Raw genomic sequence first — 26,872 nt, forward strand, 5'->3', positions numbered from 1 at the left:
TCAAAACATGTTGTCAACAACTCATTCCATACAAAAATTCATATAAATACAAATAATATTATATTTAATAATATAACATTGCTTATTTCAATAAAAGTATATTTTCCAGCAAATCAATTAGCAGAAATAGGTCAGTAGGTGTTAAAACGTGTTTGGGACTAGCTACTCAGGAAAAAGTGGACAAAAGTAGTTTTCTGTCAAAACTCTTAAAAAGTTTTGAATAGCAGTGTTTATAAAATAAAATCTTATTACCAAACTAAGCTATCCGTGGTCTTATATGTTGGAATCACTTCACAGATCATCATAATTAATTAATCCTCAAATTATTTAAGTCATACAGGACTTCAATGAGTTGTTGACAGTGTATATAATTCATAATTTTATTAATAGATTTATGAAATTTCTCTGCCCTTCTGCTAGATGTTGCAGATACAGTCAGTAGAAAAAATGGAGCCAAGCACAGCACAGATCCAAGAGAGACCGAACAGGTAGTGGGAGATTTTCCACTTTGGACTATGTCTTTAGGATACACTCTCTCCCTAACTGTGTTTGTTAGTTTCCAGAACATGCTGAAAAATCTGCATACTCTCCAAGATGAATGAGAAAACTGTTATAAAGTATGGCAGATGAGAAAATGTGGGGTCCCAGGTTTGATTACTGTAATTTCACATATGCCTGCTGTCACCATGGCTTTGCTGTGTTTATCTGTGGGCACTGAGGCGTGCTTATTTGGAGAGGTTTTCTTCAAACTTCAATTTAAAATACTCCAATAGAGACAAAGATAGCCTAAAACCAGCAGATTTTGAAAATGTCTTATCTAATCCATGCTTTTAAGCACAGAAATCAATACAGCCTCAGTTATAAAACACTAAGGTGTTGTGGTGATAATTTTGCTCGTTCTGAGACCCACAGACATTTTCAGCTGTATTATTAAGATGCACTCAAGATACACTGTTTTGCACATGCAAGCATTCATATATGTAGCATCAAAATTCATTCGAGTTAATTTATACATTGCAATTTGCTTCTCAAAGGCTTTTTTTTTTTTTTTTTTGTATGCAAAACTATACTGGGGTAAAAAAATTTACAGCACTCAAAAAATGGAAGAAACCGGGACACAATTCCTTTTTCACGACAGGAAAATGCCAGGCCCATATCATATCCCTGGATATTTAAGCATTGTCCTGCTATGATCACAAGGAGTAAATTACCTAGAAAAAGAGGAGCACTCACTACCTAGCAGGAACTGTCTCCCCTGAGGCTTGAGCCACCAAAATACTCATAAGGCCACTGATTACAGCAGAACAGCTCACTTGCTTTGAGCTAAACACTGTGTTTAACGGATTGAAGCCTCGACTAATAAATGAAGCTAATAACAGAGTATGAAATTAGTTTGAAAATCTTCCTGATTTTGACAGGACTCTGTGCACAATGGTTCACAGACATTTCTGCCTCTTTTACAGGTCACTGTTTATTCTGTTTTGTTTTGTTTTTTTTTTTTTTTTTTGTTTTGTTTTTGTTTGTTTGTTGCTTGTTTTTTGGTTTTGTTTGTTTGTTTTTTAAATAAAGAGAAAATACTAAGTTTTGGTGGACCCTCATTATCTAACAGAAATTCTGTGTTTATAAGCACATAAAGAAAAGGGCAGATTTTGCTCCAAAGAAGTCAAGACACTATGGCAAATATAAATATATCAGGTGCACCTCAGTATTTCTCTTCAGTGGTGCCTACTAATGGAGTACAAATTCACATTCTATTTATATCCTTGCTTAGTTGTCTTCATATACAGTAAGTACATATGCACACATTGTAATCATGACTAATATTTAATAATAATATTGTATTTAGCTATTAGACAATTTCAGAGTAGCATTTTTATATATATACATGTTATATATAAGACCTGTTTTTCCTTGCAGCTCCCAATCTGTTCTCCCCATGTTAATTTTCCAAATTCTGTTGTATATACACTTGATATATACATGTGATGCATTATTACCCTAAAATATACCACTTATTAATAGTGGATGAGCTCTAGCAGTGAGATTAAAATAAAATCTATCTACATTTTGATTTCTGTTACTACTGTAATCCCCCTCGAGATTAGATTCTCATATCTCATATCTCTCTGTTTAGCACAGATCTGAAGAACATGATGGAAAGAAGAACATCAGAGAACACCTGCACCAGTGAATTAAGATTTAGACAGAAACTGCTTAAGAAGAAAAAATATCTGAATTTAGCTTTATTTATTTAGTTTATTTAATATAATTATTTAATTAACCATGAAGTAACAACAATTACTTTGTACATATCCCGAAGTTAAATGCAATAGCCAACAGTTAGTCAAACTAGACTAAAAATCTATCTTGTGGTAACTAAAATGTTACTCCAACACTGGCTTTTGAGCTAATACATTTTGAAGAATGTTATGTTACAACCTTGTGGTAAGCACCTTTATTTCTTGCAGAGAAAACTGGCAAATTCACCTATACAGACTCTCTATTTCATTTTCAGAGACTAGAATATGTTGCTAAGTGTTTTGTTGCTTATTGAGGTACATTGAACAACCACATTTTTTCTATTTTTTAGTGACTGTTACTCTGAAAGTTTAAAGTTGGCTTTTCTATTTTAGCGTTCTGCTAAACAGAAAACAAACAAACAAACAAAAAAACAAAACTATTCTATTTGTAGTTTTGTGTTTAATAATAGGTCAAAGCCTCTAGGGTTTCACACTTGAATGAGTTACATCCCGGGGAATCCTGTGTACTGAGAAAGCCAGATTAATTAACATAATCAAACATGTCTCAGTAAAACCAGGATCTAAAACTACAGTGATGTCATATCCCATTATAACACCCTCTTAAAATGCTGGGATGTACAAACTGCAAATACAAATGTGGTACAGACTACATACATGAGATTTTATTCCTTAACATTATGCTATGTGGTTTTCAATGCTGCCAGGTTGGAAGCTGATACAGTGTTTGTAAAGTCAGTGTATTGCTTTCATAAGCACTTAAATACCTTTAAATTTGTAGTTGAATATATCATGACAAGACATTTTGATTTTATAGATTCGTGTTTTAAAACTTGAACCATCATTTGGGTTGAACTTCTGAATCACAAGGCTCACTAAATATTACCCAGTGGCTTCTGGATCAAACCCAGAACTTATGGTTGACCTAGGTTAAAAGACTTTAAATGGTGACCAGTTCTGCTTCCTTTTTAGTTGTCTCAATCCTTTCATTGCTTCAAGGTAATATTAAAAAAATAATAATAATCTGAATTCATCTTGTATCAGGTTCCAGCCTTGCTAACTTTTTTCATTTAAAGAATTACCTTCACCTCACAATCTTTTTCCATCATGTAGGTGTATAAAGATGTTTCTAAATATTTCTGGCTTTAACAGGATAAGCTGCTTTAATCTTACTTGATAAATATATTCCAAACTGTAATGTTCTTTCAGCTCTTTTCAGAAAACTTTCAAATTTGCCAGCAGCCTCCTTACAGAATGATTATTTAAATATATCAAATCTTAACATGTTCCAGGAATGGGCACACTAAAATGATAATAATAATTTCTGATGACTAGTGCTACTATTACTTTGTCTTAATATTTCACAAGGACTCCGTCACACCAAAAAAAGTACATTCTGTAATCCTTCAGTCTATATCTGCACATTGGCTTCTCTGTATGATTACTGTTGAGTAGCTGCATGATCTTGCATTCAGTTGAATAAATTGCATGTTATTAAAGCGAGAGATTCTACAAAGCTGACCTGTGTTTATGTCTTGCTAACTGCAAATACACAAAGTTTTTCAAGTATTCCCATCTCTGGGGGAAATAAAAATAAAAATAAACAGCAACAACAACACAAGCCTACTGGTATGATCCACATCAGGATCATTTCTATCCAGCAACCTTAAAACATCTCTGACTTCCAGGCTATCCTTTCTGAATATATCTCAAGCTTATAAATATAAATGATTTACTTCTAAATGTACCTAAATACAGAGAAAGAATAGTTATATATCTTGCCGTCTGTAAGGAGAACTAGAGATCATCATAAACTAACACATTTTGGTGAAAACTTTTCATTTTGACATACTAGTGTTTGCCATTTGTAAGGAACATATTTTGATTAAGTTCTAGTACTACCAAACGTAAATTACACAACACATACAGTATATACATGCATACTAGCCAACATGTTATGAACTAAGGGCAATATCTTACAATGTTTTATCCAGGTATATAAGGTATATATATATATATATAATCCAGGTATATAATGTATATATATATATAATGATATATACCTAACAGAAGTATCAAGAGATACCATAAAAGTCTTCTAAATATTGGACGTAGCCATTTTTTCAGTTTTACCTACTGTTAAGTAGGTAAATTTTCCAGTAGTAATATGGCAAGAATAAAGAGATGGTAATTAAAACAATAGTGAGTTAAAATACTTAAAGCAATTAGAGAATATTTTATCAAAGCTTGTGATTAAATACTAAGTACACTTCTATGCTTCTAATCTCATTAAAGTCAATAGCATGTGCTTTGTTGAATTGGAACTCTCATGGAGAACTGTTTGAATTCATACAGAAGAGAGTACTTTAGTATTCAGCATTACTTATGTCAAAAGCTTGAAGACAATATTTGTATTTATCAGAACAAAATGATTCAACAGAGTAGTTGTTATGTAAAGCACAAGCAAGTGTATGTTTTCTTCCCACCGAGATTTCAGGAAGTTTGAACTCAGCATATCCAAAGTAAAGCCTATATTTATAATTAATAGAACTGTTCTTGCTGGTGAACTGGAGAATCCATGCTGGTGGTACTAACTACTAGCATTGTAAGAAAATCTCATGCTTTAGTTCAAATGATTGAAATACAAGACCAAATCACTGTTGAAGTACACAATACACAAATGGTGCCTTCAGAAGCAGCCCCACTAAATGCTTATTTTAAGGAGGAAGACAAGAATCAACAGTTCTGAACATACAAAGGAAGTAGTCTACGCTAATTCAGTAGAGCACCTGCTTTGACAGACCGTCCTTGAGCAAATAGAGGCATTCTTAGGTTTGTTCCCTACTGTGTTTTCACTTAAGGGTTTGAACAGGTTCTTTTCATGGTTATTTTTGTCTTCCCAGGTGAGGGTAAGAACAAGAACAAAAAGATAAACTTTTTTGCAAAATGGACAGAGAAACTTAAAAGTACTGAATGCAAAGAGTATGGAATCATTACTTAAAAAAAAAAGCTCAGGGAACAGAGGAAATAGATTAGTGATGTTCTAGAATATTCTTTAGCCATACGCTTGGTAGGTATCAACAAAGAAAGCGAAACTGGATCTAAAAGGAGGTAGGAGTTATTATTTAGTGATGCCTGCTGGAACAACCTTGAAGAAGAGACTTGAAAAATAATGATATTGGGAAAATAGAAAGCATAAATTAAGAACACAGACGAAAGCTACATGTGGGATTTTTATGAAGGGAAAAAAAAAAAAAAAAAAAAAAGACAGTATTCCAGGAGGTGTAGCTTGCGATTCCCTATTTCTAACACACACTCTGTTCTTAGAAATAAAGAAAAAAATCTCAACCACCTGTTTCTTATTATTCCATCTCCTCTACACAGTGATCTTTTTTTAGATATATATTCTGTGTTAAAAAATTGTTCTACACTTCACCCTGTCTTTCCATCTTCTGAAATGAGTTTATTGTACTTCTAGCTTGTACTTCTGTCAAATTTCAGTTTATTTTCTTCTTCTTCTCCTTCTTGATGAACTTTAGTTTTTGTTTGTTTGTTTTTCCCCACATTGTCTCCCTCATTCTTCAGCCCCTGAGCTTTCTGTGGCTTTTTAATAGTTTAAATAAGACTCTGGCCTGAGATAGTAATATGGTCACCCATGAGTCTGTGCAAGTAGTGGGGCTGCAGAAGGACTTCAGCTGCTGTCTAATACCAATCAGTGACTACAGGAAAAAGCAAGCCAGTGTATTATACTTAGGGAGGAGGATATGCCCAGGTAGATACATTTCACATATGCAGAGAGCCGTCCCTAAACTGCTCCCAGATTTCTCCTTCCATTGATTCTCCCAGACAGGCAGTTCAAAGGCTCCTCATTAAAAAACATTGTCTTTTAGGCTCAGAGAGAGTGTTCCCACTCCACAGTGTCAGGCATATTTTCCTCATCTGTCCCAGTTCAGATATAACCCTTCTTCACACATCTTTCATCTTCTTTTCTGGACAGACAGCTTTTCTCACACAGAATTTCTCAGTACCAGCTCATAAATTCTTACCCTTTTCTATCGCAAGCACCTCCTGACTTCAGTGAACTTTTCTTTTGGGTTTCTCTAACAATAAGCGTAACCACCTCACTTTCCTCCTGTCACCTATACTTGTAAACTTACTCATGCTACGGTCCTCCCCCTTTTTTCCCCAGGATTAACTTTCCTGTCCCCCTCTTGCAATGTTCTTTCCACCATTTCCTCCCAGATCCCTTCCACTCTCCTCCCCACTGGGATGTTCAGACTTTCTCGGTTTAGGTGTGCCTGTTGGTCTGTTCTGTATTACTAGATCATCTCCCTTTTCTAACGTAACAAGTAGAATAGAACAGGAGGATACTGTTCCTGCGTCCATCGGCACAGTACTTGCAAAAAGAGACCGAAACAGAGATCCTTCGCCCCCCCCCTTTCCTCAGAAGACGCACGCCACCACCCAGCCCAACAGCTCACCCCCCGAAACCCCCGACCCCTCCAGAGCCCCCCACCCCTTTGGATTCCCCCCAGCTTCCCCTCCCGCGGTGGGGCCATCTCCCCCGGCGGGGGCAGCCCCCTGCCCGCCGCCATCCCCCCCTGCTCCAGCTGCCGAGAGCTGCGTCGCGCTGCGGGGAGGGGGCGAGGGCCTCCCCCCGCCATGCCCTCCGCGCCCGCCCCCCCACCGCCACCACCACCACCACCACCGCCTCCACCGCCGCCGCCGCAGGATCCGCGGCGCACCCCGCGCCCGGGATGCGGCCGGCGGCGGGGAACCGCCTGCTGGCAGGAGCCGGGGGCAGGCGGGCGGGGAGGTGGGCTCCGGCCGCCGCCCGCCGCCGCGGCAGGGATTAGGCTCCGTCCCGCCCGGCTGCCATGAGGGGCGGCGGGGCCGGGGCGGCGGGGCCCGGCGGGCGGTAGGCGGGCGGCGGGCGCGGAGCCGCCGGAGCTCTCCGGGGTGCTGAGCCGATGCCGAGCGTCTCCTCCGGCAGCATGGGCCGGGCGCGGTACCTCCGTGCGGCCGTCTCGGGGTTTTACCTGTGGGAAGCCGCGGTTCTGCTCAGGTGAGGTGGTTTTCCGAGGGCAGAGCGCCGTGCCTGCCCGCCGTCCGTTCTCCTCGCGCGGGGAATGAGCCGCCGCGGTCGCTGCCGTCCCTCGGCAGCAGGGCTCTGGGCACGGACACCGCACGCGTGGGGTCCGCGCCTCGCGAATGACTTTGTAACGCTGCATCGCCTTGAATTTGGAGTCGCGTTCGGGGAACGGGGGGCTAGGTGGTGCCTGTTCACAGGTCCCTCTTTGATCTGGGAATGTTATCACTGTTTTTAGCAGGAAACGTGACATTAAGGATTCCAAAAATTCTTCAGGTGCAAAATGGCCATGTGTAAAAGTTACAGAAGATAATCTGAGTTAGCAATATATTGATCTGATTTTTTTTTTCTACCAGTTCTTTTCAGTAAAAAGACATTCAGGGATTGCATTAGGTCAGAAAAGTCCTATAGAGAAATAGAAGAAATAATAGCTGAGCGAACAGACAAGTGGTCTACAGAATTTCCCTCAGGAGGGAAAGTGCCTGCTTTACAGTCTGGGATGTGTATTATAAAAGATAGGAATATATTCATAAATTATGACTTGAGCAGAAGTGACTGAAGTTCATAAGGTTGTGTTTTGTTGATGTTTTTTTGTTTGTTTGTTTTGTTTTTTTTTGTTTTTACTTTCTGCCCACTCTTTTTTCTAGCTAAACTAATATTATGATAGCAATGCAAGCATTCTTTTAATACACAGTTCTGGAAGTGTGGTGGTAACAGGCTACAATAAACTTGAGTGATCCATTACTGTAATGGTGAGGGGAAAGCTTAAAGAAGAAAAAGGAAACATGCAAAAAAGCAGCCTTCAGTGTCATCACATATTCACCGCTGATGCAGAGTTATCCATGTTTGTTAGCAACAAATATTGTAGCCCTGGATCACAATAAATAGATTAAGTCATATATTAAAACACTGTCAGACTATTTTTAAGCAGTACATAGCTACCTGGCAAAAGTAAAAAGGAAACTTAAATTTTAAAAGGGGTTCTCCAGAGAGAATTTGGCAGTTATACTTGTAAGGGATTTATGATTACAAATTTAAATTTGGTATGTAGTGCTCCACAGCAATGGCACACCTCACAGGTGCTCACAGGTTCAAAGCAAATCTTTTCTTTCTTTTTGAAGTTAGATTAATGATCTGTTTTGTATCTACATGTGTAATGTAAATAGTTTCTAATGTGTTTTTACTGTAATTGTGCCAAAAGATAGAGATTTTAAGAAACTGGGTCACATGGTATGAGATTAATCAACTTTGGGTGGAAAGAGTAAATGCATGTATATAACAGTTTAAATTCTCCAATTGCACTAAATACTTTATGTTAAGTGTAGATGACCAAACCCTTTCGTAGTGTAGGCAAGATGAGCAATAATGTGATATTATAACTTTATTTTAATGTACTTATAGCACATATTTCTCTTTGGTATATTATTAAATTCCCATCCTACTGTTGAATGATTAATCCTTAATCCTAACAATCCTTAATATTGTTTGGTTAATAATAAAAGCGTGGTTTTTTTGTTTGTTTGTTTGTTTTTGTTTTTGTTTTTTTTTTAACCCCAAGGGAAAAAAAATGGTGTAAAAGTAAGTTTTAGAAGGTATACAGGTATTTCACATCAGATAATTCTGGACTAACATTTGTTTCAAAACCTATACAAGCATCTTACTTTGCATAAATTCAAATTTTATTCAATGTTCATAAAACCTGTTGTACTTTGATAACCTGCTGCTCTTCAATTATCATTTTCTCATAATGACCACGGTTACTCTGCACAAAGATGTAGATCTATCTTGTGCATAGTGTCTGAGAAAGACCTCAGAAAGCTGTTCGGAATATATCACAATATAGAGACTGCTGGTGGTCTGAGGTCTAGTGATACAACCTAAGAAAGCTGAGTCACTTCATCGAGACCCATAGGAGTATCTTCCATGCCCAAGACAGCTTGCTTTAAAATGGAAAAAGTGTACCAAAAAAAAAGCATTAAACATTAAAACCTGCAGAATTCCCAAGCTTCTTGGAGCCATTAATTCCAGTTCTCTTCCAACTTAAGCCTTGTGATTTACATCAGAGCAAAGGGGACAGGGAACAGTAGGACACTCATTCCACTCCCTGTAAGACACAAGCTCCCAACCTTAGCACCTATTTAATATCCTCAGTGAAAAGATGAACATGCCAGGAGTTTCTAGAAACAGCCTGGTCTTAAGTTTTTAACTTGTTCAAACACTGTGGAAAAAAAACAATATATCTTCTCTTATGCTGTGCAACATTGAAACTTCCCTGCCCTTCATTAACAAGCACTCAAAGCTGTGTAAGAAGACTGATAAAACCTTAGAGGAAAAACTTTCAATTCTTGTCCAACAGCCATGAGGCTGACTAAAGTGATTGTCTAAATGCTATGCCTGTGAACATAAACAAGTATAGTTGTTTAGTTTTATTTTGAGTATAGGTCAAATGAAAACAAAAAGGTTTCTTATCAATATAGGTTGCAAAATTAAGGGCATTCTATTTAGTGAGCAATGTCTCTGGTTTTACATGCTTCACAAGAGAAAACTGCAATTGATTTTCCTTTTTTTTTGAAATAATTAATTTTCATCCCATATTTAAAGACTTTTCAAATTGAAATGACTGAAACAACATGCATATTGGCCATTGTAGGAACTAGTTATTAATTTGATTTCTGAAAGACACTGAAGAAAAAATATCACTTATAGTATTTCATAATATTGTCTTAGATTAATAACATACTTATTGATAATACAATAATACATTTTACACAGGAAAAACAAGCGTTTAAGCAGATAGTAGTCCATTATGTTTTTAGTGTTGTATTTGAGAACTGGGAGAACTTGTATTGAGAACTGGTCATCAGACCTCAAATTAAAAGATATTATATATTAATGACTGCCACGTCAAGCACAGTGCTATGTTAAGAAGTGGGGTAAAAGCTAGGCAGGGGGTGGGGGTGGGGGGTGGGAGGGAGGAAATGAGCCTGGAAAATAACTAATTCACTACCAAACAAGAAAAATAAACATTTCTAAGCTAGAGTTTGACATCATCATTATCTTTAAGACAGAATATTCCTCTGATTTTTCATTAAAGTAATATGCTGGTAACATAAATTCCTCTCTATTTGCTTGGATTCCAAGAGGTCATGCCAAAAGCAAGATCATGTTGGTAGAGTCACAGAAGGATAGTATTTGTGAATCATTTATGATAATGATCATATTTGTGAGTCAAACAGTTTTATGACAGCTCTCAAACTTGCATGGGCACCAGCACAGCTCTCTTAGAATTACTTTGTCAGGGATTTGCCGGAGAATTTGCTTTCTACTTAAAGAGAATAGTGTATGCATTTTGTTATATAGACCTATGTTTGGGGAAAGCACATAGGAAAGGTAGGTAGCACTATGGAAATGCAGAATAGATTGTCTCTTTAGGATATTTTTTAGGTAACTATGTTAGCGGAGACCGAGAATCACCCTATGATTAAGTTATTGCCTCTTTCCTTGTTCTGTTCACTGCCCCATTGGCCTTATATTGGAAAAAACAGAGACAGCTAATTGTACTTAGAAGCCATATTCTTGTGGGGGGAAAAAAAAAATCTCAATTCTCTAACTTTGGGGCATGCCTAAGCTCACAGTTAACTGATTTTGAAATTATTCTTGCATTGCATTAGAAATTGATTTCAGATGAGTATCTTTAAGATACAAAAGTCAATTTCTTTTAAGCCAGCATCAGTTCCTCTGATACAAGTAATGAAAGAGAAAGAAACAACAGCTAAAAATCATTAAATTTGTGTTGTCATAACAAACATCTTTGAAAATAAAGTTCTTCAGATGTTCTGATGAGACTTCAGCATCTTATTAAGATGTTAAGAATTATAACTACAACACTATTCAAGAAATAAAAGTCTCTGCTAAAATCAGGATGTCAATAAAATAGTGGGTGAACGAAAATGTAGTCATTCAAGCTGAGGGCATGGAGGCACAATATTTTCCTTAGCAGCCCTGACTCAATTTGAAAAGTTTCTGTGGGATAAATCGGTAAACAGACTCCAGATCCTAATGAAAAAGACCTGATATGTGTCAGGGAGCAGCAAGAGAAAGGGAAAGTGATCTGGGAATTCAGACTCACAGGAAGGCAGGCAGGAGTAGAATTCTACTAACAAGGCTTGCAGTCCCACAGAACCTAGAACTAGAACAGAGTAGATCCTGTCCACAAAACAGTTCAGATTGCCGAGCCAAGTCCATAATAATGTGGTAGGTTTGAGGTCAAGGCAGAAAGTCAGGTCAGTAGATCAGGTTCAGGACCAGAATTAGGAAGGTACAAGGCTGGGTACAGGTGCACTTGCACTGTAGCTCAAGCAGAGACAACAGCTACTCTCCAGCATTCCTGATGGGGAAAAAAAGGAAAAGGCAAAAAAAAAAAAAATAGAAAGGAAAGGAAAAAAAAAAAAGAGAGAGAAAGGAAAAGGAAAAGAAGAAAGAAGAGGAGAAGGAGAAGGAGAAGGAGAAGGAGAAGGAGAAGGAGAAGGAGAAGGAGAAGGAGAAGGAGAAGGAGAAGGAGAAGGAGAAGGAGAAGGAGAAGGAGAAGGAGAAGGAGAAGGAGAAGGAGAAGGAGAAGGAGAAGGAGAAGGAGAAGGAGAAGGAGAAGGAGAAGGAGAAGGAGAAGGAGAAGGAGGAGAGAAATAAACAGCTTCTGAGAGAAGGGGGTGAACCCCTGCTGAGATTTCGCACAGCTTTTGTCAAACAGCTCTGCTTCAAAGCTGGGCTGCTGCACTATTAGAGCTGGCACTGAGCCCAGCCAGGCCCCTGGGATTAAGGAAATGTGCTCAGGGCCCTTATAAAATGTCGGGAGGAGAACACTGGGGTTCCCTTGAAGGATGTACCCATAAGCAGGCACTGTACTTTCCAAAAAATTGGACCACAAAAAAGGGCTTTTTTGGGGGAGCAAGACTATAGAAATCAAATTCTCTCATATTTCAAATATACCGGTGAAAACACCGAAATCTCTTTGAATCAAATATGAGTTTTATTACTAGTATGAATTTGATCAGCAGTTTTACTATCTATTCTTTATTTCTATAAGAAAACAATTATTTTCCTAAATGACTACCATGTTTATAACATTGAGAAAGAAATATGCGCAGAGCTTTGAGTTATAATACAGTAAGCTGTAAGAAAATTGAATAACAAAGCAGTTTCAATTAAGAACATGAGTCTTTCCATTCTCATTGTACTAGTGACATTTTCTTACTTTTCAGCCTCTCCTAGTTCATTGCTAGCCAAATGATGCTAACAACAACTGAAAGACAGAAATATTTTGAGATGAGTGTTGTACTTCTGTATGATGAAAAATGTAATAGCTCCTCCATCAGATTAGTCTTGTCCAGCTATCCTAGTGTGACAATTAGAGAAAATGAAAAATTTTACAAGATTAGAGCTTCTTATTTTAACAGATTTAGAATACAAGCTTCAAATGACCTTACTGAGTATTATGTAATAATACCTATAGGGAATGATTCCAGTAAATCAGCTTTTCTCAAGTAACGAGCAATGAAGAGCCCTTCTGTGTGGTATTGCATCTTCTTTTTTATTGCTTTTCCTACAGATCTTTATGGTGTTTATTGGAAGAATCAGTAAAAACAGACAGAAACTAAAAAGAAGTCGTTTTACTGTCACTTATATATAGGCATTGTGAACAGATTGAGTAAAAGGCACCTTCTTGAGGACAAGTATCAGCTAACAGCAGAAAGGGATCATCTCAAGAAGCATGAAAAGACACAGCCAGAAACTGTGTAACAAGAATGCAGGACCAAAGCATGAGAATGAGAAGAGCATCAGGAAGAAGAGTCCGTACAATAACATAAAGAGAAAAGAAGGCAAAAATATTTGAGACTGTATTTTTTTTTTTTTTTTTTTCCCAGCAGTGATTATATCCTATTACTCTTTGTGGCTTCAGAAGCATTAGGATCCTTCCTGACTGATGTCTTCAGGTGCTGTGTCAATATAAACGCTAAATAGTGATAGTAGAAAGAAGGAAGGAAAAAAGTACAAAAATAGCATGTGGTTATAAAAGAATAAAAGGATATATTTTGTTGTTACTCTTCCAGTCAGCTCTCTCATAAGTTGCTCCAACATTATTCAAGAGCAATACCTGGTCCACTTCAATGGACTTTCTACATAACAAACACTTCCTACATAATTTTTCTGCACCACATAGTATCCTGTTCTTCCTCTAGCCCTACAATGGATGTACAAAATGAGTGGGGACAGAGAGGGTCACAGTTATTTCCAGGAAGGAACTTCCCTAAAGAGGATCAGTCCATTTCACTATTGTCATTATTGAAGTCTGTATTTGGTGACATAAATTAACTAAATGCTAAGAGAATGTAAGGAAAACAGTTTGAGACCACAGAAAATGTAGAAAAGTTGAAGACCCCAAAAACTGATTGGACACATTGTAAAATTAATTTAGTGAAACAATTAAGTGAGTAGAAAGCAAACACAGGAGTACTAAATTTTCCTAAACTGTGGGGCTGTTAGTTGTTATTAACCCGGTTTTTGCAGCTTAAACAGGTTTAGGAAGAGTATCATAAGCAAAAAGAATATAGCTGTGACAAGATGTGACATTTAGAAAAGCAAACTTTTTTTTTTTTTTAACTCCTCCTGTTTAAGAATTAAAGCTGCAGGTTACCTATATAACCTACTGTTTTAGGATTTTGCCTTTTGTTGCACCCCATCTTTGATATAAAAAATATATTGGAATATGCTACTCACTTCATTATTGTCCAAGCCTTCACAGTTTGCATAAGACTCCGCCACATCTAGAACTTATCTCCAGTTTTTTATAAAATATAATTTTGTCTCTTCCAGAATTTTGAAAGGTAAAATATAAGCTTAATGTAAACCTAAGTAGCATCTCTGAGAATCCACAGGTACCAGAACATACAATTTCCAAGACGACTTTCTAAGAAATAGACAAATCACAAATTTGTATAATTTTTACCACAACTAACTTCAACTAACTTTAATTTCATGACTAACCACCAACTCACTATAGTTATACCAGCATGGTTCTTCAGAATGTTTTAAAAAAATTATTATTACTTTATATCTTAGTGGGTGACTGCAGAGCCTGCAGACTCTTTTGTAAAAAGTTAGTTTATAATATAAACTAAAAGTGGGATAAAGTGGGCCTTGATTATTAAAAACATCCCTAGATTTTCACAGTATCACAGTATCACAGATTTCTAGGTTGGAAGAGACCTCAAGATCATCGAGTCCAACCTCCGACCTAACACTAAGTACTCCACTAAACCATATCGCTAAGCTCTACATCTAAACGTCTTTTAAAGACCTCCAGGGATGGTGACTCCACCACCTCCCTGGGCAGCCCATTCCAATGCTTAATAACCCTTTCGGTAAAGAAGTACTTCCTAACATCCAACCTAAAACTCCCCTGGCACAACTTTAGCCCCTTCCCCTTCGTCCTGTCACCAGGCACGTGGGAGAACAGACCAACCCCCACCTCTCTACAGCCTCCTTTAAGGTAACTGTAGAGAGCGATAAGGTCGCCCCTGAGCCTCCTCTTCTCCAGGCTGAACAATCCCAGCTCCCTCAGCCGCTCCTCGTAAGACTTGTTCTCCAGACCCCTCACCAGCTTGGTCGCCCTTCTCTGGACTCGCTCGAGCACGTCCATGTCCTTCCTGTAGCGAGGGGCCCAAAACTGAACACAGTACTCGAGGTGCGGCCTCACCAGAGCCGAGTACAGGGTCACAATCACTTCCCTAGACCTGCTGGCCACACTGCTTCTTATACAGGCCAGGATGCTGTTGGCCTTCTTGGCCACCTGAGCACACTGCTGGCTCATATTCAGCCGACTATCAACCAATACTCCCAGGTCCCTCTCGGCCAGGCAGCTTTCCAGCCACTCATCTCCCAGTCTGTAGCTCTGCTTGGGGTTGTTGCGCCCCAGGTGCAGGACCCGGCACTTGGCCTTGTTGAACTTTATACAGTTGACCTCAGCCCATCGCTCCAGCCTATCCAGATCCTCCTGCAGAGCCTTCCTGCCCTCGAGCAGATCGACACACGCACTTAGCTTGGTGTCATCTGCAAACTTACTGAGGGTGCACTGGATGCCCTCATCCAGATCATCGATAAAGATATTAAAGAGGACCGGCCCCAGTACTGAGCCCTGGGGGACACCACTAGTGACCAGCCTCCAACCAGATTTGACTCCATTCACCACAACTCTCTGGGCCCGGCTATCCAGCCAGTTTCTAACCCAGCGAAGCGTACGCCAGTCCAAGCCCCGAGCAGCCAGTTTCTTGAGGAGAATGTTGTGGGGAACGGTGTCAAAAGCCTTACTGAGGTCAAGGTAAACCACATCCACAGCCTTTCCCTCATCCACCAAGCGCGTCACTTGGTCATAGAAGGAGATCAGGTTCGTCAAGCAGGACCTGCCTTTCATAAACCCATGCTGACTGGGCCTGATCGCCTGCTTGCCCTGCAAGTGCCGCGTGATGACCCTCAAGATAATCTGCTCCATGAGCTTTCCTGGCACTGAGGTCAAACTGACAGGCCTATAGTTCCCCGGGTCTGCCCTGCGGCCCTTCTTATAGATGGGCGTCACATTGGCTAGCCGCCAGTCAACTGGGACCTCCCCCGATAGCCAGGACTGCCGATAAGTGATGGAAAGCGGCTCGGCCAGCTCCTCCGCCAGTTCTTTCAGTACCCTCAGGTGCATCCCATCCGGCCCCATCGACTTGCGCACATCCAAGCTCCGTAGCAGGTCGCCAACCATTTCCTCATGGATAGCGAAGGCCACATCCTGCTCCCCATCCCCTTCCACCAGCTCAGGGCACTGGGTATCCAGAGAACAACCGGTATTGCCGCTAAAGACTGAGGCAAAGGCGGCATTTTGTCCCATTAAGTCTTTTAATTTCATAAAGTTTTAAAAATGCACTTAGACATTAACAGATTTTAAAATCTGTTAGATTCAGAATGCAAAGAGAGTCTATGCTCTGTGCTTACGTAGGCTGAGACATATTCAGCTCCAGGGATCAACTAAACTTCCAGTTTTGTTAGCAACATATCTGCTGGCTAAGGGTGTCCTACTAGATAAGTAAAAATAAATGTCACAAAGTGGTAACTTGCCAGCGATAGTAGGTTGTTGTTTTTTAAAAAAAATTTGAGGGCAAAAATAAAAATTATGAAATCAATTGTGACTTACTGTGCTTCTTTGAAGCAAAACTATTTTAATTGCCTTATACGAAAGAAAAAAAAAATTGTGAGCTCTCCTTATCTAGCTATATGAAGAGATACTTATACAAAGCAAAGCTCTATATAACATATGCTATATACAACATATACAGAATATGTAACATATAATAGCTCTATAACTTCAGATCCTAGAAAGACTGCCCCAAAAAAATCTCATCCTAATCCACCAGTATTGCATGAGAATATGTTGGCATCATGTAAAGCCATAGAACCAACATGAAAGCTGTCTGCCAACCTTCTAATCACCAAATACTAACTTAAGGAAGTTGGCTAGGACACTGTAATAGTGTCCCAAGTCTTACTGCTACCCTCAGTGTATTAGCCCAACAGGGTAGTGTTTGGGCTGCATCGCTGTGTTAGCCCATTGCAGTTTTTACAAGATCAGGGTGCGCAGTGGTTCACCTCAACAGTAGTCATGTAAAGCAAAGCACAGACTTTGCACAGCTAAATTATTAGTAACAGCAGTATTCTAAGATATATGTTAATTCTGTGTCTAAGTATTTATATAATGCCTCCATGAAGAGATGTGGTTCTGAGCAATGTTTTCCCTGGTGCTATCAGGTCAGATCCATTACCTCTGTTCGGCAATATTAGAACTAACATCAAAGTAAGCAAATTTCAGCATCCCATCTGGATTATATCCCATAAAACATAAAAGACTTAAAAGACTTTTTTTTTTTTTTTGGCGGGGGAGGAGGAACAGAGGGTGGGGTGAAGTCTATAATGTTTTGTTTTTTTTTTTCATTGCTTCACCTGGAAGAGAGAATGCTTTATGCTTTTTTTTTTTTTTTTTAAGTGCATATTGATCAGAAGTTAATAGTGAAAAAAAAATGCAAGAGTTAAAATAAAATATACTCTCTTCTGTTTTCCTTCAGCTCTTACACACTGAAGATAGGATTCTCAGTTGTTTTGAACATGATATTACAATTTTTTACTACACAAAATGAATATGAAATGCACCCACTTCAGACAGTAATATATGATTACAAAAGGTGAAGTACAACAGAGAACTGGAATTAAAGGAGCTATTTATACCCAGTTTCTCAATATACACATTAAAATTTTACCTTTAAAACGTATCCCAAAAATTCTATCACTGTGCAAATGTACTCTAAAAATATACCTGTGTTTTCAATTATTTTTGCTGTTCCTGCACAGAGGTGGATGTAAGGGTACTCAAATTTTCATCTATAATCACCATGAACACAAATGTATTTGTTTGGATTCTCTAAGTAATGGCTTTTTTCATCCTTTTCAACAGTGGTTATTCTTTCAAGAGATGAAGTGTCTTGCACATAATAAATACCAGAGCATATCTGGTCATTATTTTATCTTTATCCAGAATATTTCAATTTGTTTACATGAAGCTTAGAAAACTGACATGACAATAAAGAGGTGCTGGATACATGGCATAAACAATACTAGTATAGCAAAGACAAATCATGTATGTAAGGGGAATTTAAAACACTACTTTCTGTGTAAGAGAATGTATGTATGTGTAGTAGACCAGGAAATTTTTGGTGAAAACATGAAAGGTTAGTAGCACTGTTTTTTAACCTTCACGTTATTTTCTTTGACTTATTCAGTAAGGAATATGATTCAGTACATCCATTAGAAACACTGGGTTCTGTCATTACATGGCATGAATGTTGCCACTCTCAGCATCACCCTGAAGCTCAACTCTGTTGTTGCCTTAAAGAAAGTCTTACATTTACTCATTATAGTGTTGATCTGGACAGAATTAACAAAAGGGGAAAAAATTACTTAATTCATGTATCTCTGCGGTGGTTTTACTGTGCTACAGCTGAACACCACAACCACTCTCTCCCTCCCCCTCCTTAGATGAGGAGGGGAAGAAGTAAAGGAAAGAAAAACTCACAGGTTGAGATAAGGATGATTTAATTAAAGGAAAAAAGAAATCATTATTAAGGAAAGATTATTATTAATTAAACAATTTAACTAAACAATTTAACTAAACAATTAACAATTTAACTAAAGGGAAAAAAAAAAGGAAAAGGAAAGGGGAAAACGGAGGGGGAAAGGGAAAACTAAACAAAATAAGTAAAGGCTATGTGGAAGTGCAGAGGAAAGAAATTACTCTCTCCTTCCCACAAATGAGCGATGCTTGACCACATCCTTGAAGCAGGGCCTCAACGCACATAGCCGGTGTTCGGGAGGAGGACAGACGTTTTCACAAGAGCCCACCCCTCTCCTGTTCTTCCTTTTTGCACCTTTTATTGCTGAGTGTGACATCATATGGTATGGAATATCCCTTTGGTTGGTTTAGGTCAGCTGCCCTGGTGATGTTTCTTTTTTCACATTTTTGCCCACCCCCTAGGAGGGTTAGAGAGAGTCCTGGTGCTGTGCCAGCACTGCTCAGCAGCAGACACAACACTGGTGTGATACCACTGCTGTTTTAGCTACAAGTGCAGAGCATAGCACTGTATGGGCTGCTGCAGGGGAAGTTAACATCCCAGCCAGACCCAGTACATGTAAATGTTAAATGTAAATGTAAATGTAAAATGTTAATGTAAATTAATACAGCAGGTTGAACTTCGCCATTCCCGTCTCACAGAAATTTCCAAAATTCTGAAAAGATTTTGTTGCTTTTTCAATGCATAGAAGGAGTTTTAAGTTGGAAAAAAAAAAAAAAAAAGGAAAAAAATCTGTCAGTTCTGTGGGGGTCATATTCAGATAAGTTTTTGAAAATTAGAATCTAAAACCCCACTTTCATTTCCTATCAACATTAGAAAATTCACAGTTGCTGAAAGACAAGACACTGGACCAGATTCCACCAAGTCTGCCAGCATTTCATTAAAACCGTGTTGAAACAGATATATTTCTGTAAAACACTTTGTCAAGAAATCCGTATTTTTTTAGCTAGAAAAATTTTGTCTTATTTGGAAATCCTTAATCAATACTAATAACAGAGTATCTACACCATAATTAGCTGACAAAAAAATAATAATAAAAAAAAATCATGAGAAGTGTTTCAGGAAAGATCTTTATACAGCGTTGAGTTCTATTTATTGATAAGTTCTGTCTTGTCTGGGCTGTAGTCAGGTCTTTTGAAATACTTTATGTTAAGATGAGTGTTAAGATGAGTTTAGGCTCTGTTCAGCTTTTCTATAACAACTCAAATCTTATCAAACTTATTTTTGAAAAAAAGCCTCATCTTTTAAACAGCCATCTTACATGCTCAGTGAAGATATAGGAAAACACTGCTGTACTGATGATACAAGCAGAGCTTCCCTAAGGCAAATGGAATAGCATCTAATTGAATTGTGCTTTAGTCTTCAATGACCCTGGGGATTTAATTCAAATTCAATTTTTATCTAATTTTGATAAAACACAAACATTTTATTCTAAGAGTATCTTTGAAGAATTTTGTGAAAATTAAAATAGAATTGTTTGAGAAGAAACATAAAACAACTCCTGTTTTCAGCTTCAGATAGGGTTATCAACTCAGGAAGATGGACTTTTAAAGTGAAACAAGGCAAAGGCGGAGCAGGGGCTTACAAAATTCTAAATAGTCATTAATTATGATTATGATAAATATCTGTATGTTACACTGTTTATATCATGACAGTACAGCAACCCAGTGGATGCAAATTAAATTGATGGGTCAGTGCCACAGGAATAGTCAAAAATCTAAGCAGTTTGTTAGAACTAGCAAACCAGTAATATGTAGCTGTACAATCTAAAGCACAGTTTGGGTGCATTCAAAATGCAGGGTGTACCAAACAGTGGTAATTTTACAATTCTGTTTTCAGTATTCACAGGTTGCTCCTCAATTTGGGAAGAGTTTACTATGGGAAAGAGTTTTTAGCCTGGCAAAAGTCTCATTTTACTCACTTTACTTCTCCTTTCAATTTAGTGTTACCTCACTGACATCAGTTGAATTATTATTCATTATGTCGGTGAAAGACACCAGTCAGTTCCTGCACATGTTCAGTTAGTTAGAGGAAACATTCATTAATCACAAAAATAAATGTAATTGTTTAGCTCTAACATGCATTTATAGAAGAATATCTGGTGCTATATAAAATATAACATTGTGAAATTATTTTGGTTTTGGAAGCTCTCCATTACTCCAATAACTTTTCTCCACTGTTCAGTTAATACAAAAACTAGTGAGATAGTAATGCAAGTTCAGACTACTTTATAGTGAGATAGTAATGCAAGTTCAGACTACTATGGATTGGAGACTTACAATTTCTATATTCAGGTATATTCCATCTCTTCAAAAAAGAACCAACCAACCAAATAAAAAAACAAAAAGTACCAATTGGTTGAATCTTGGAAGGGTCTATGTTTAATTCAAAGTTAACACTGTCAGAAAATTGACTCATGCAGTGGGTCTCCAGAAGAGTCAGATATATGTCAGCATCTGACATCTTGACATCTTGTGCAGATGCTTGAGTGAGCTTTTACCTCAGAAATGGATGTTGAAATAAATTAAGAAACAGGTAGAAATTAAGACCTGAATTTAAAGCACTGATGAAAATAAGATGTACATAATATATGAGACTACTGAGGAAAAAGGTGTTTCTCGCAAAATTAGGAACAAATATTTAGATTAGAACCAGAATTCATAAAATGTCTTAAGAAAAATCAAATGCCTAATGGCTGAAGTTGGCAACAATAAAACAACAAAGCAAATTAAAAAACAAAGGAAAATTAGAGAGAGAATCTGTAGTTTATTGAATCCATTTCTTAATTAAGCTGGAAAGCCACGTCCATAGGATTATGAAGAATGCTGACAAAACTTTTTTTTTTCCTTTACTCTAAGAGTAAATGGTTTTCCAAAGAGGGTGGGGTAGAGGAAGAGGGAGAGCAAGCTTTGTGTTTAAATATATATATGGAATCACAAACAAAAACAAGCGTACCCAAATTTAGTCTCATATAGACTGTAAAGACCTTTGACCTGAATGAAGATCGGGTCAGAATGACCTAAGCAGAAGACTTAAAACAAACAAAAAAACAAACAAACAAACAAACAAAAAACTCTATTTTTTTTGTCTGTTAGGAAAGGATGAAGCACACTATAGCAATCCAAAGCTTTTTAAAACTATAGCATATAAAGCAAATAAGCTATAACATTGTATCAATTTACTTCCATGACAAACAGGGCTGGAGGAAGACTGAGGGGCAGGAGGAATTCTCAGCTGCATTGACAAAGGGGGAAAAAATTACACTGTAAAGGTATCAGAAACATCATAACAAAATGCTTGTAACTGTTGCCTAGCTCATAAAATGCATTAAAATGCAACATTACTACAGTCACTGAAACAGAAAAATTAATATTTTCCAAATTTGAAAAAAAATAGACATTTTTAATAGTTGCATTGAAATACAGTCCCATATATTTTTATGTAGTTTTCCTTCCTAACCATGGAAATAATAAAGAATGAATAATGTTATTTTAAAATGGAAATTCATTCTTTGCTACATACAAAAATTGTTACTTTGGCTGAAAATATGTTCAATGATCTCTGATGTAACTTTACTTATCTCCACACATTGTATCAAAAAAAAAAAATCTGACCTTTAGAATGTATTCAAAGTAAGAGGATAAAAGTACAGCTAGAAAAATCTAAGTGGGAGAAATCAATAGGAAAATCTAATCTGTCACAGAATATGTTTAAAGTTTTCCTGAGAGTTTTTGTTAGAAATCACCTCTTTAAAATCTTGGTGAGACAATGCTTCTGCTCCTGTTATTGGAACTGACAGTCCTTTCTCCAGCACACATGAGTTGAGTTCCATGTTCCAATCTGAGCTAGTAAAATCACTATTATCTAAAACATTGTAGAATATGAAAATCTGCATTTTCATTGCATTAGGAACTGATGATTTCATGACCTACAACAAATGAACGTATTTTCATATTCAATTAGCAAGCAATACATTATTGTCAGTTTTAACAGAAATTGTAGGAAATACAATTGGAATCTCTCTTTTTTGAGTCATGTCAAATTTAATTTTCTCCTTCATTTGCAGTCTTTGAGTTTAGTACATGTCACTCTCTTCCTTCACATACTCTCACCAGTGGAAACCTGCTTTTCGTTTTTCTTGGTCCCTCAGGACGAAATTCTCTCATTCACCAGTAAAGCTCAAGTAGAATTATTTTGATGATGGAATAGTAAGGAGGAATTGGAAAAAGGTGATTTCCTTGTGTGAACCTTGAACTGTAGAAGAGGATAATGTTACCTAATTCAGGTAACCAAATTTCTTCGGGTTAACAGTGTAGGTAATGTAAAGTAAGACTGAGTCTTCCAAATGATAATTTACAGCAGGAGTCTAATTCTGAGTCTTGCTTCACATCTCAGAAGAAACTCTTTTTTTGTAAGCTAGAAAGCTAGAAGGGAACAGCAGCGACAGTGGATTCTTTTAGGACTGGATCCATGCATCTGCAATCCTCAGACTCTTCTCTTAGCTTTCCAAAATGGCCCTGACTTTTTGTGAATTAATATTGTTGAAGAATGGCCTCCAATAAGAGAAGTCTACATGTCTTTTTTTTTTTTTTTTTTTTTTTCTGTGAGGGATTTTAATTTCCAGTAGAGTGAAAGAGTGAAGAGATTGCTTTAAAATTTTATTGCAATTTAAATGATATATATATATTTGCTTTAAACATATTTATCCTCCTTCTGAGCTCCTGTTCCACAATATTTACCTCATCTGCAAAGCTTCTGAAGTTTAAATTGTTTATTGAAATCAAAAACAGTGAAATGCATTTCTCTTCTGACACAACTATCTTAGGTTTAAACACACTACACCTCGGTAGAACACCTGTGTCATGCTACTTGACTGAACAGATTAATCTTAATGAAAAACTAAGCAAAAACTGGAAAAAGTTTAGGAAACAGCCTTATCCACAAAAATCAAACAAATTAGTATTGTTTAAGCTTTATATATTTTTTTTTGTCTAAAATTGAACACTGTTTTTACCTTTCTGAAAGAATAGGATTTCTTATTTTTGTTCAAACAAGGAAACATTTTTAATTTTGATGGGCTTGATTCCTTCATAGGTCATTCTTGTTAACATTTGTTGTATTTTTCTTGTTTAAAGATGTCACATGCAGGAATATTTTCCATTAAAAATGACTTTTTTTTTTTTTTTGTCAGGTACATGTTGGAATAATGTGCAATTTTTACATACTATAAACTCTGACCTTTTTAGTTCTTTACCTACTTTAATGAATAGATCTTTCTATTCTAGATTGCCAGGTGATTAGGTGCAGATTATTTTAGCAGACCTTTTTAATTAAATGGTTATACTGAATAGTTTTTGTTTTAAAATTAATTAATTCTGTCACCATTACTTACAGGTACAAGGTTGTCTTGAGCTAATTCACCTAAATATTATTGGTGAAACACTGAATAAGTACTGACTCAGATTAATTTACTGAAATGCTTTTGTTGCTGTTTCTGAGATGCAGCTGAGTGCATAATGGCTGGCTGCAGTTTTTGCTTTCCTTTATGAGTGTTTAATTAATTTCCTTGAGACTCTCTTAAGAGCTTTTTAATGTAAAGTGCATTAAAAATATTCAAACATCAGCTGGAGAGAATTGACCACAGTCACAAGATTGGATTGCTCATGGGGTTTGGCCACACTTGCTGTCTCAGAGAATTGTTACTGGACCACCACAATGCATTCAAAGCATAGAGCATCATATAATATCTCTGTAGTATGTATTGTAAGATGAAAAAAAAAAATCTACCTTATTGAATGACTAAGATGGTCTGTATTTCATATGAAAGAAATAATTTATTATTGGATAAGAAAATCAGCAAGCCAAATATGGCAGTAAGTTGGTGTTAAGATAGGATCTTCAAGATAAAACATGGAAGTAGTTTAATTATGGAAGGAAGAAATTGAATGTACCATCTAAGTCAAAGGTAATTTATATCAATTGTAGTCAACATGAAGTTAGGAAGACTCTGGAGACTACCCTCAGAATAACTTGGGTAAGTTAGAGGACTTCTCTAACTTGGATTTGTTAACTTTTCTCTGCTAAGTTTCTAATGGAAGGTATCATTACAGCACACAATAGGTTTTATTCATCTTTGTCATCGACATATAGCAGTAAATGGGAAGAGAATATATACCTCTTAAAATAAAGCATATATATAAGGCACTTTCGTTTTTACATTCCTTTCCTTTACCTGTGCTTTAGCAAAAATATCCACAAGTTTGGGGCAGATAGAAAAGAGATGGCTTATGAATAGGAATACAGTGATTCTTCAAAAAATACATACTTTAGAAGCTTTAAAGTAGGAGACATTTTTGGAGATTGTAAAATTCCCTTTGAGGAGTTTTTCTCAGTCATTTCGTTTTGGAAGAAGGGAAGAGATGGTGAGATTTCCTCTAACAAAAATACTTTAAATAGAAATGTCAGGAGCACTGATTCATGACCCACGTCATTCTTGCGTGCTAAATTGTCAGCTGCTAGATGAGGTCTCCTATATAAATTCTGTAGATGGTGGTGTCCTTGCTGCATAGCTATGCTAACTATTTTTTAATGAGTTCTGTAATAGTAATTATTTTAATAATTTAAAAGAATCAATAACAATGCAAACATATCCTCAGCAGGGGAGTTAGAAAGGAACTGAATCCCATCGCCTACAATCACAGTCATACATCTCATAACAACCCAATACCCTTATCAAGCTCCATCTTAAAACACACAAGGCTTTTGTATCTCTGTTCAAAGTGCTAGACTATTTCTGAACTGAAGTGTTTCATTGGTTGAAAGAGTTTTAATTTACTATCTAAATTTATCCCCGGCCACTTCATATTCATTTGCTTTCACAGCAATGATATTATCTACCTTAAAATTCCTTCCTCTTTGCAGGTGCACATCACAAATAGAACAGTAGCACAATTTTTCCTAGCAGTGGTCAATCTCTGATTTTTAAGATGGCTGTAGTTTATGAGCAGCTCAAGTCCATTTTCTTTTCTGGGGCTTAATTCTAAACTGAGCAGGGAGGTGGTGTCATACAACTGCTGGGTAAGTCAAATATCCAGCTGTGAAAGGAAATTTAGAAAATGGGCCAGCATTACCCCATGTAACCTACACCCCAGATTACAGGTTACAGTACCAGCACCTGCAAGCCTGCAACCCAGCGCCAAGGTAGAAGGACCCTGAGAAGACATTATTTTCTACTTTGAATTATTCCCATTGTTTGCTTTCCTTAATCTCTTCAACTCCATAATGTGTCTTTTGGCAATACAAAGATTGCCTTTTCTGCATGAGACTTGTAATGTCAACTCTGAATTTAGCCTGCTCTTCTATATATTCCTTTTCATTCCTTTTCACTAACATATATGAAAAGCAGTAATTTAAATTTTGCTAAATTGCTTCTTTCGTAAAGCCATACTGTACTTGTGTGTTACAGCTTCATCTACTGTTGCCTTTACTATTCAAACTGTGTACCTAAATTCCCATTTGAATTTGCCTGTCATTGATTATTCTGCCTTTCCTCTTTAGATTAAATGTCCAATGTTTTCTGCCCCTTGGAGGTATTTGAACACTTTAGTCATGTTACTTTTCAATCCTCTTTTTGATAAACTAAACAGATTGAACTCCTAAAATCTCTTACTGTAAGGAAATTTTCCTAAATCTCAGATCATGTTTTAGTGGCTTTGTTCAGTACCTTTCCTAATGCTTTAATATCCTCTTAAAACTTGGACACAGAATCCGGTGCAATGTCCCAGAACTGGTCTCATTAATAGCATATGAAATAATAATTGACCTTCATGTTCCTGCACACTCTTTCAATTTTTCCACGCTGTTGGATAGCACAGTAGTGCAGTGAGAACTTTACCATGACAGTACTGAATTGTTCAACGTGAATTCTGAATCCTTCAGATGCACTGCTTTGTCCAACTCTGTCCACATACCAAATTCATATACGTGCAAATGTCCTCCTTTTCTATTTTAAACTGTTCTACTTAAATGGTCTGAACTTAAGAAATCATTTTATTTCCTTGCACTCATCAGTATTTAACTCCATCATTTTGTGTGTGTGTGTGTGATTCTTAGTTTTAAACTATCAATGATTTTCTATTTTATTTCTAGATCATAGATGGCAGTGCTGAACATAATTCTTACTACAATTCCCTACAGTTGCCATTTGTCTAGCATTTAGGATGTGGGTGCTGATACAGAGATGTCTTGGCTGAGCCAGAATGTTTCTTACTATCTGAGTAACATTTTTGTCCCACTGTAAATGTACTCAGTTT

The 26,872-nt window shown here is 37.2% G+C and overlaps 2 protein-coding genes across 14 annotated transcripts in view; one reads left to right on the top strand and one right to left on the bottom strand.

The window, feature by feature from the left end:
* The window catches only part of LOC308194489 (uncharacterized protein), a 251,907-nt gene that overhangs the window by 152,615 nt on the left and 72,420 nt on the right, over window positions 1-26,872 (bottom strand). For 5 of the 12 annotated variants that reach the window (XR_013950567.1, XR_013950577.1, XM_080590521.1 and 2 more), the window contains exon 1: window positions 7,298-10,269. The exons of the other annotated variants lie outside the window; for them this stretch is intronic. Coding sequence is in view for 3 of the 5 variants with exons in the window: in XM_080590521.1 (XP_080446647.1) it covers window positions 7,298-7,600 (303 nt within the window). In the remaining 2 variants the exon portion in view is untranslated. Of the gene's footprint in view, window positions 1-7,297; window positions 10,270-26,872 lie in introns of those variants that run through there. 12 annotated transcript variants of the gene reach the window in all.
* Window positions 7,038-26,872, top strand: part of GLRA3 (glycine receptor alpha 3) — a 92,263-nt gene continuing 72,428 nt past the window's right edge. Inside the window, exon 1 of one of the 2 annotated variants that reach the window (XM_080590497.1) lies at window positions 7,038-7,323. In XM_080590497.1, the coding sequence (XP_080446623.1) occupies window positions 7,229-7,323 (95 nt within the window). In that variant the 5' untranslated portion in view covers window positions 7,038-7,228. The remainder of the gene's footprint in view (window positions 7,324-26,872) is intronic. The other variant, XM_080590496.1, reaches the window with a different exon arrangement.

The sequence above is a fragment of the Anser brachyrhynchus genome (assembly GCF_964034855.1).
Source record: "Anser brachyrhynchus genome assembly, chromosome: 4".
In the NCBI taxonomy this organism is placed as follows: Eukaryota; Metazoa; Chordata; class Aves; order Anseriformes; family Anatidae; genus Anser; species Anser brachyrhynchus.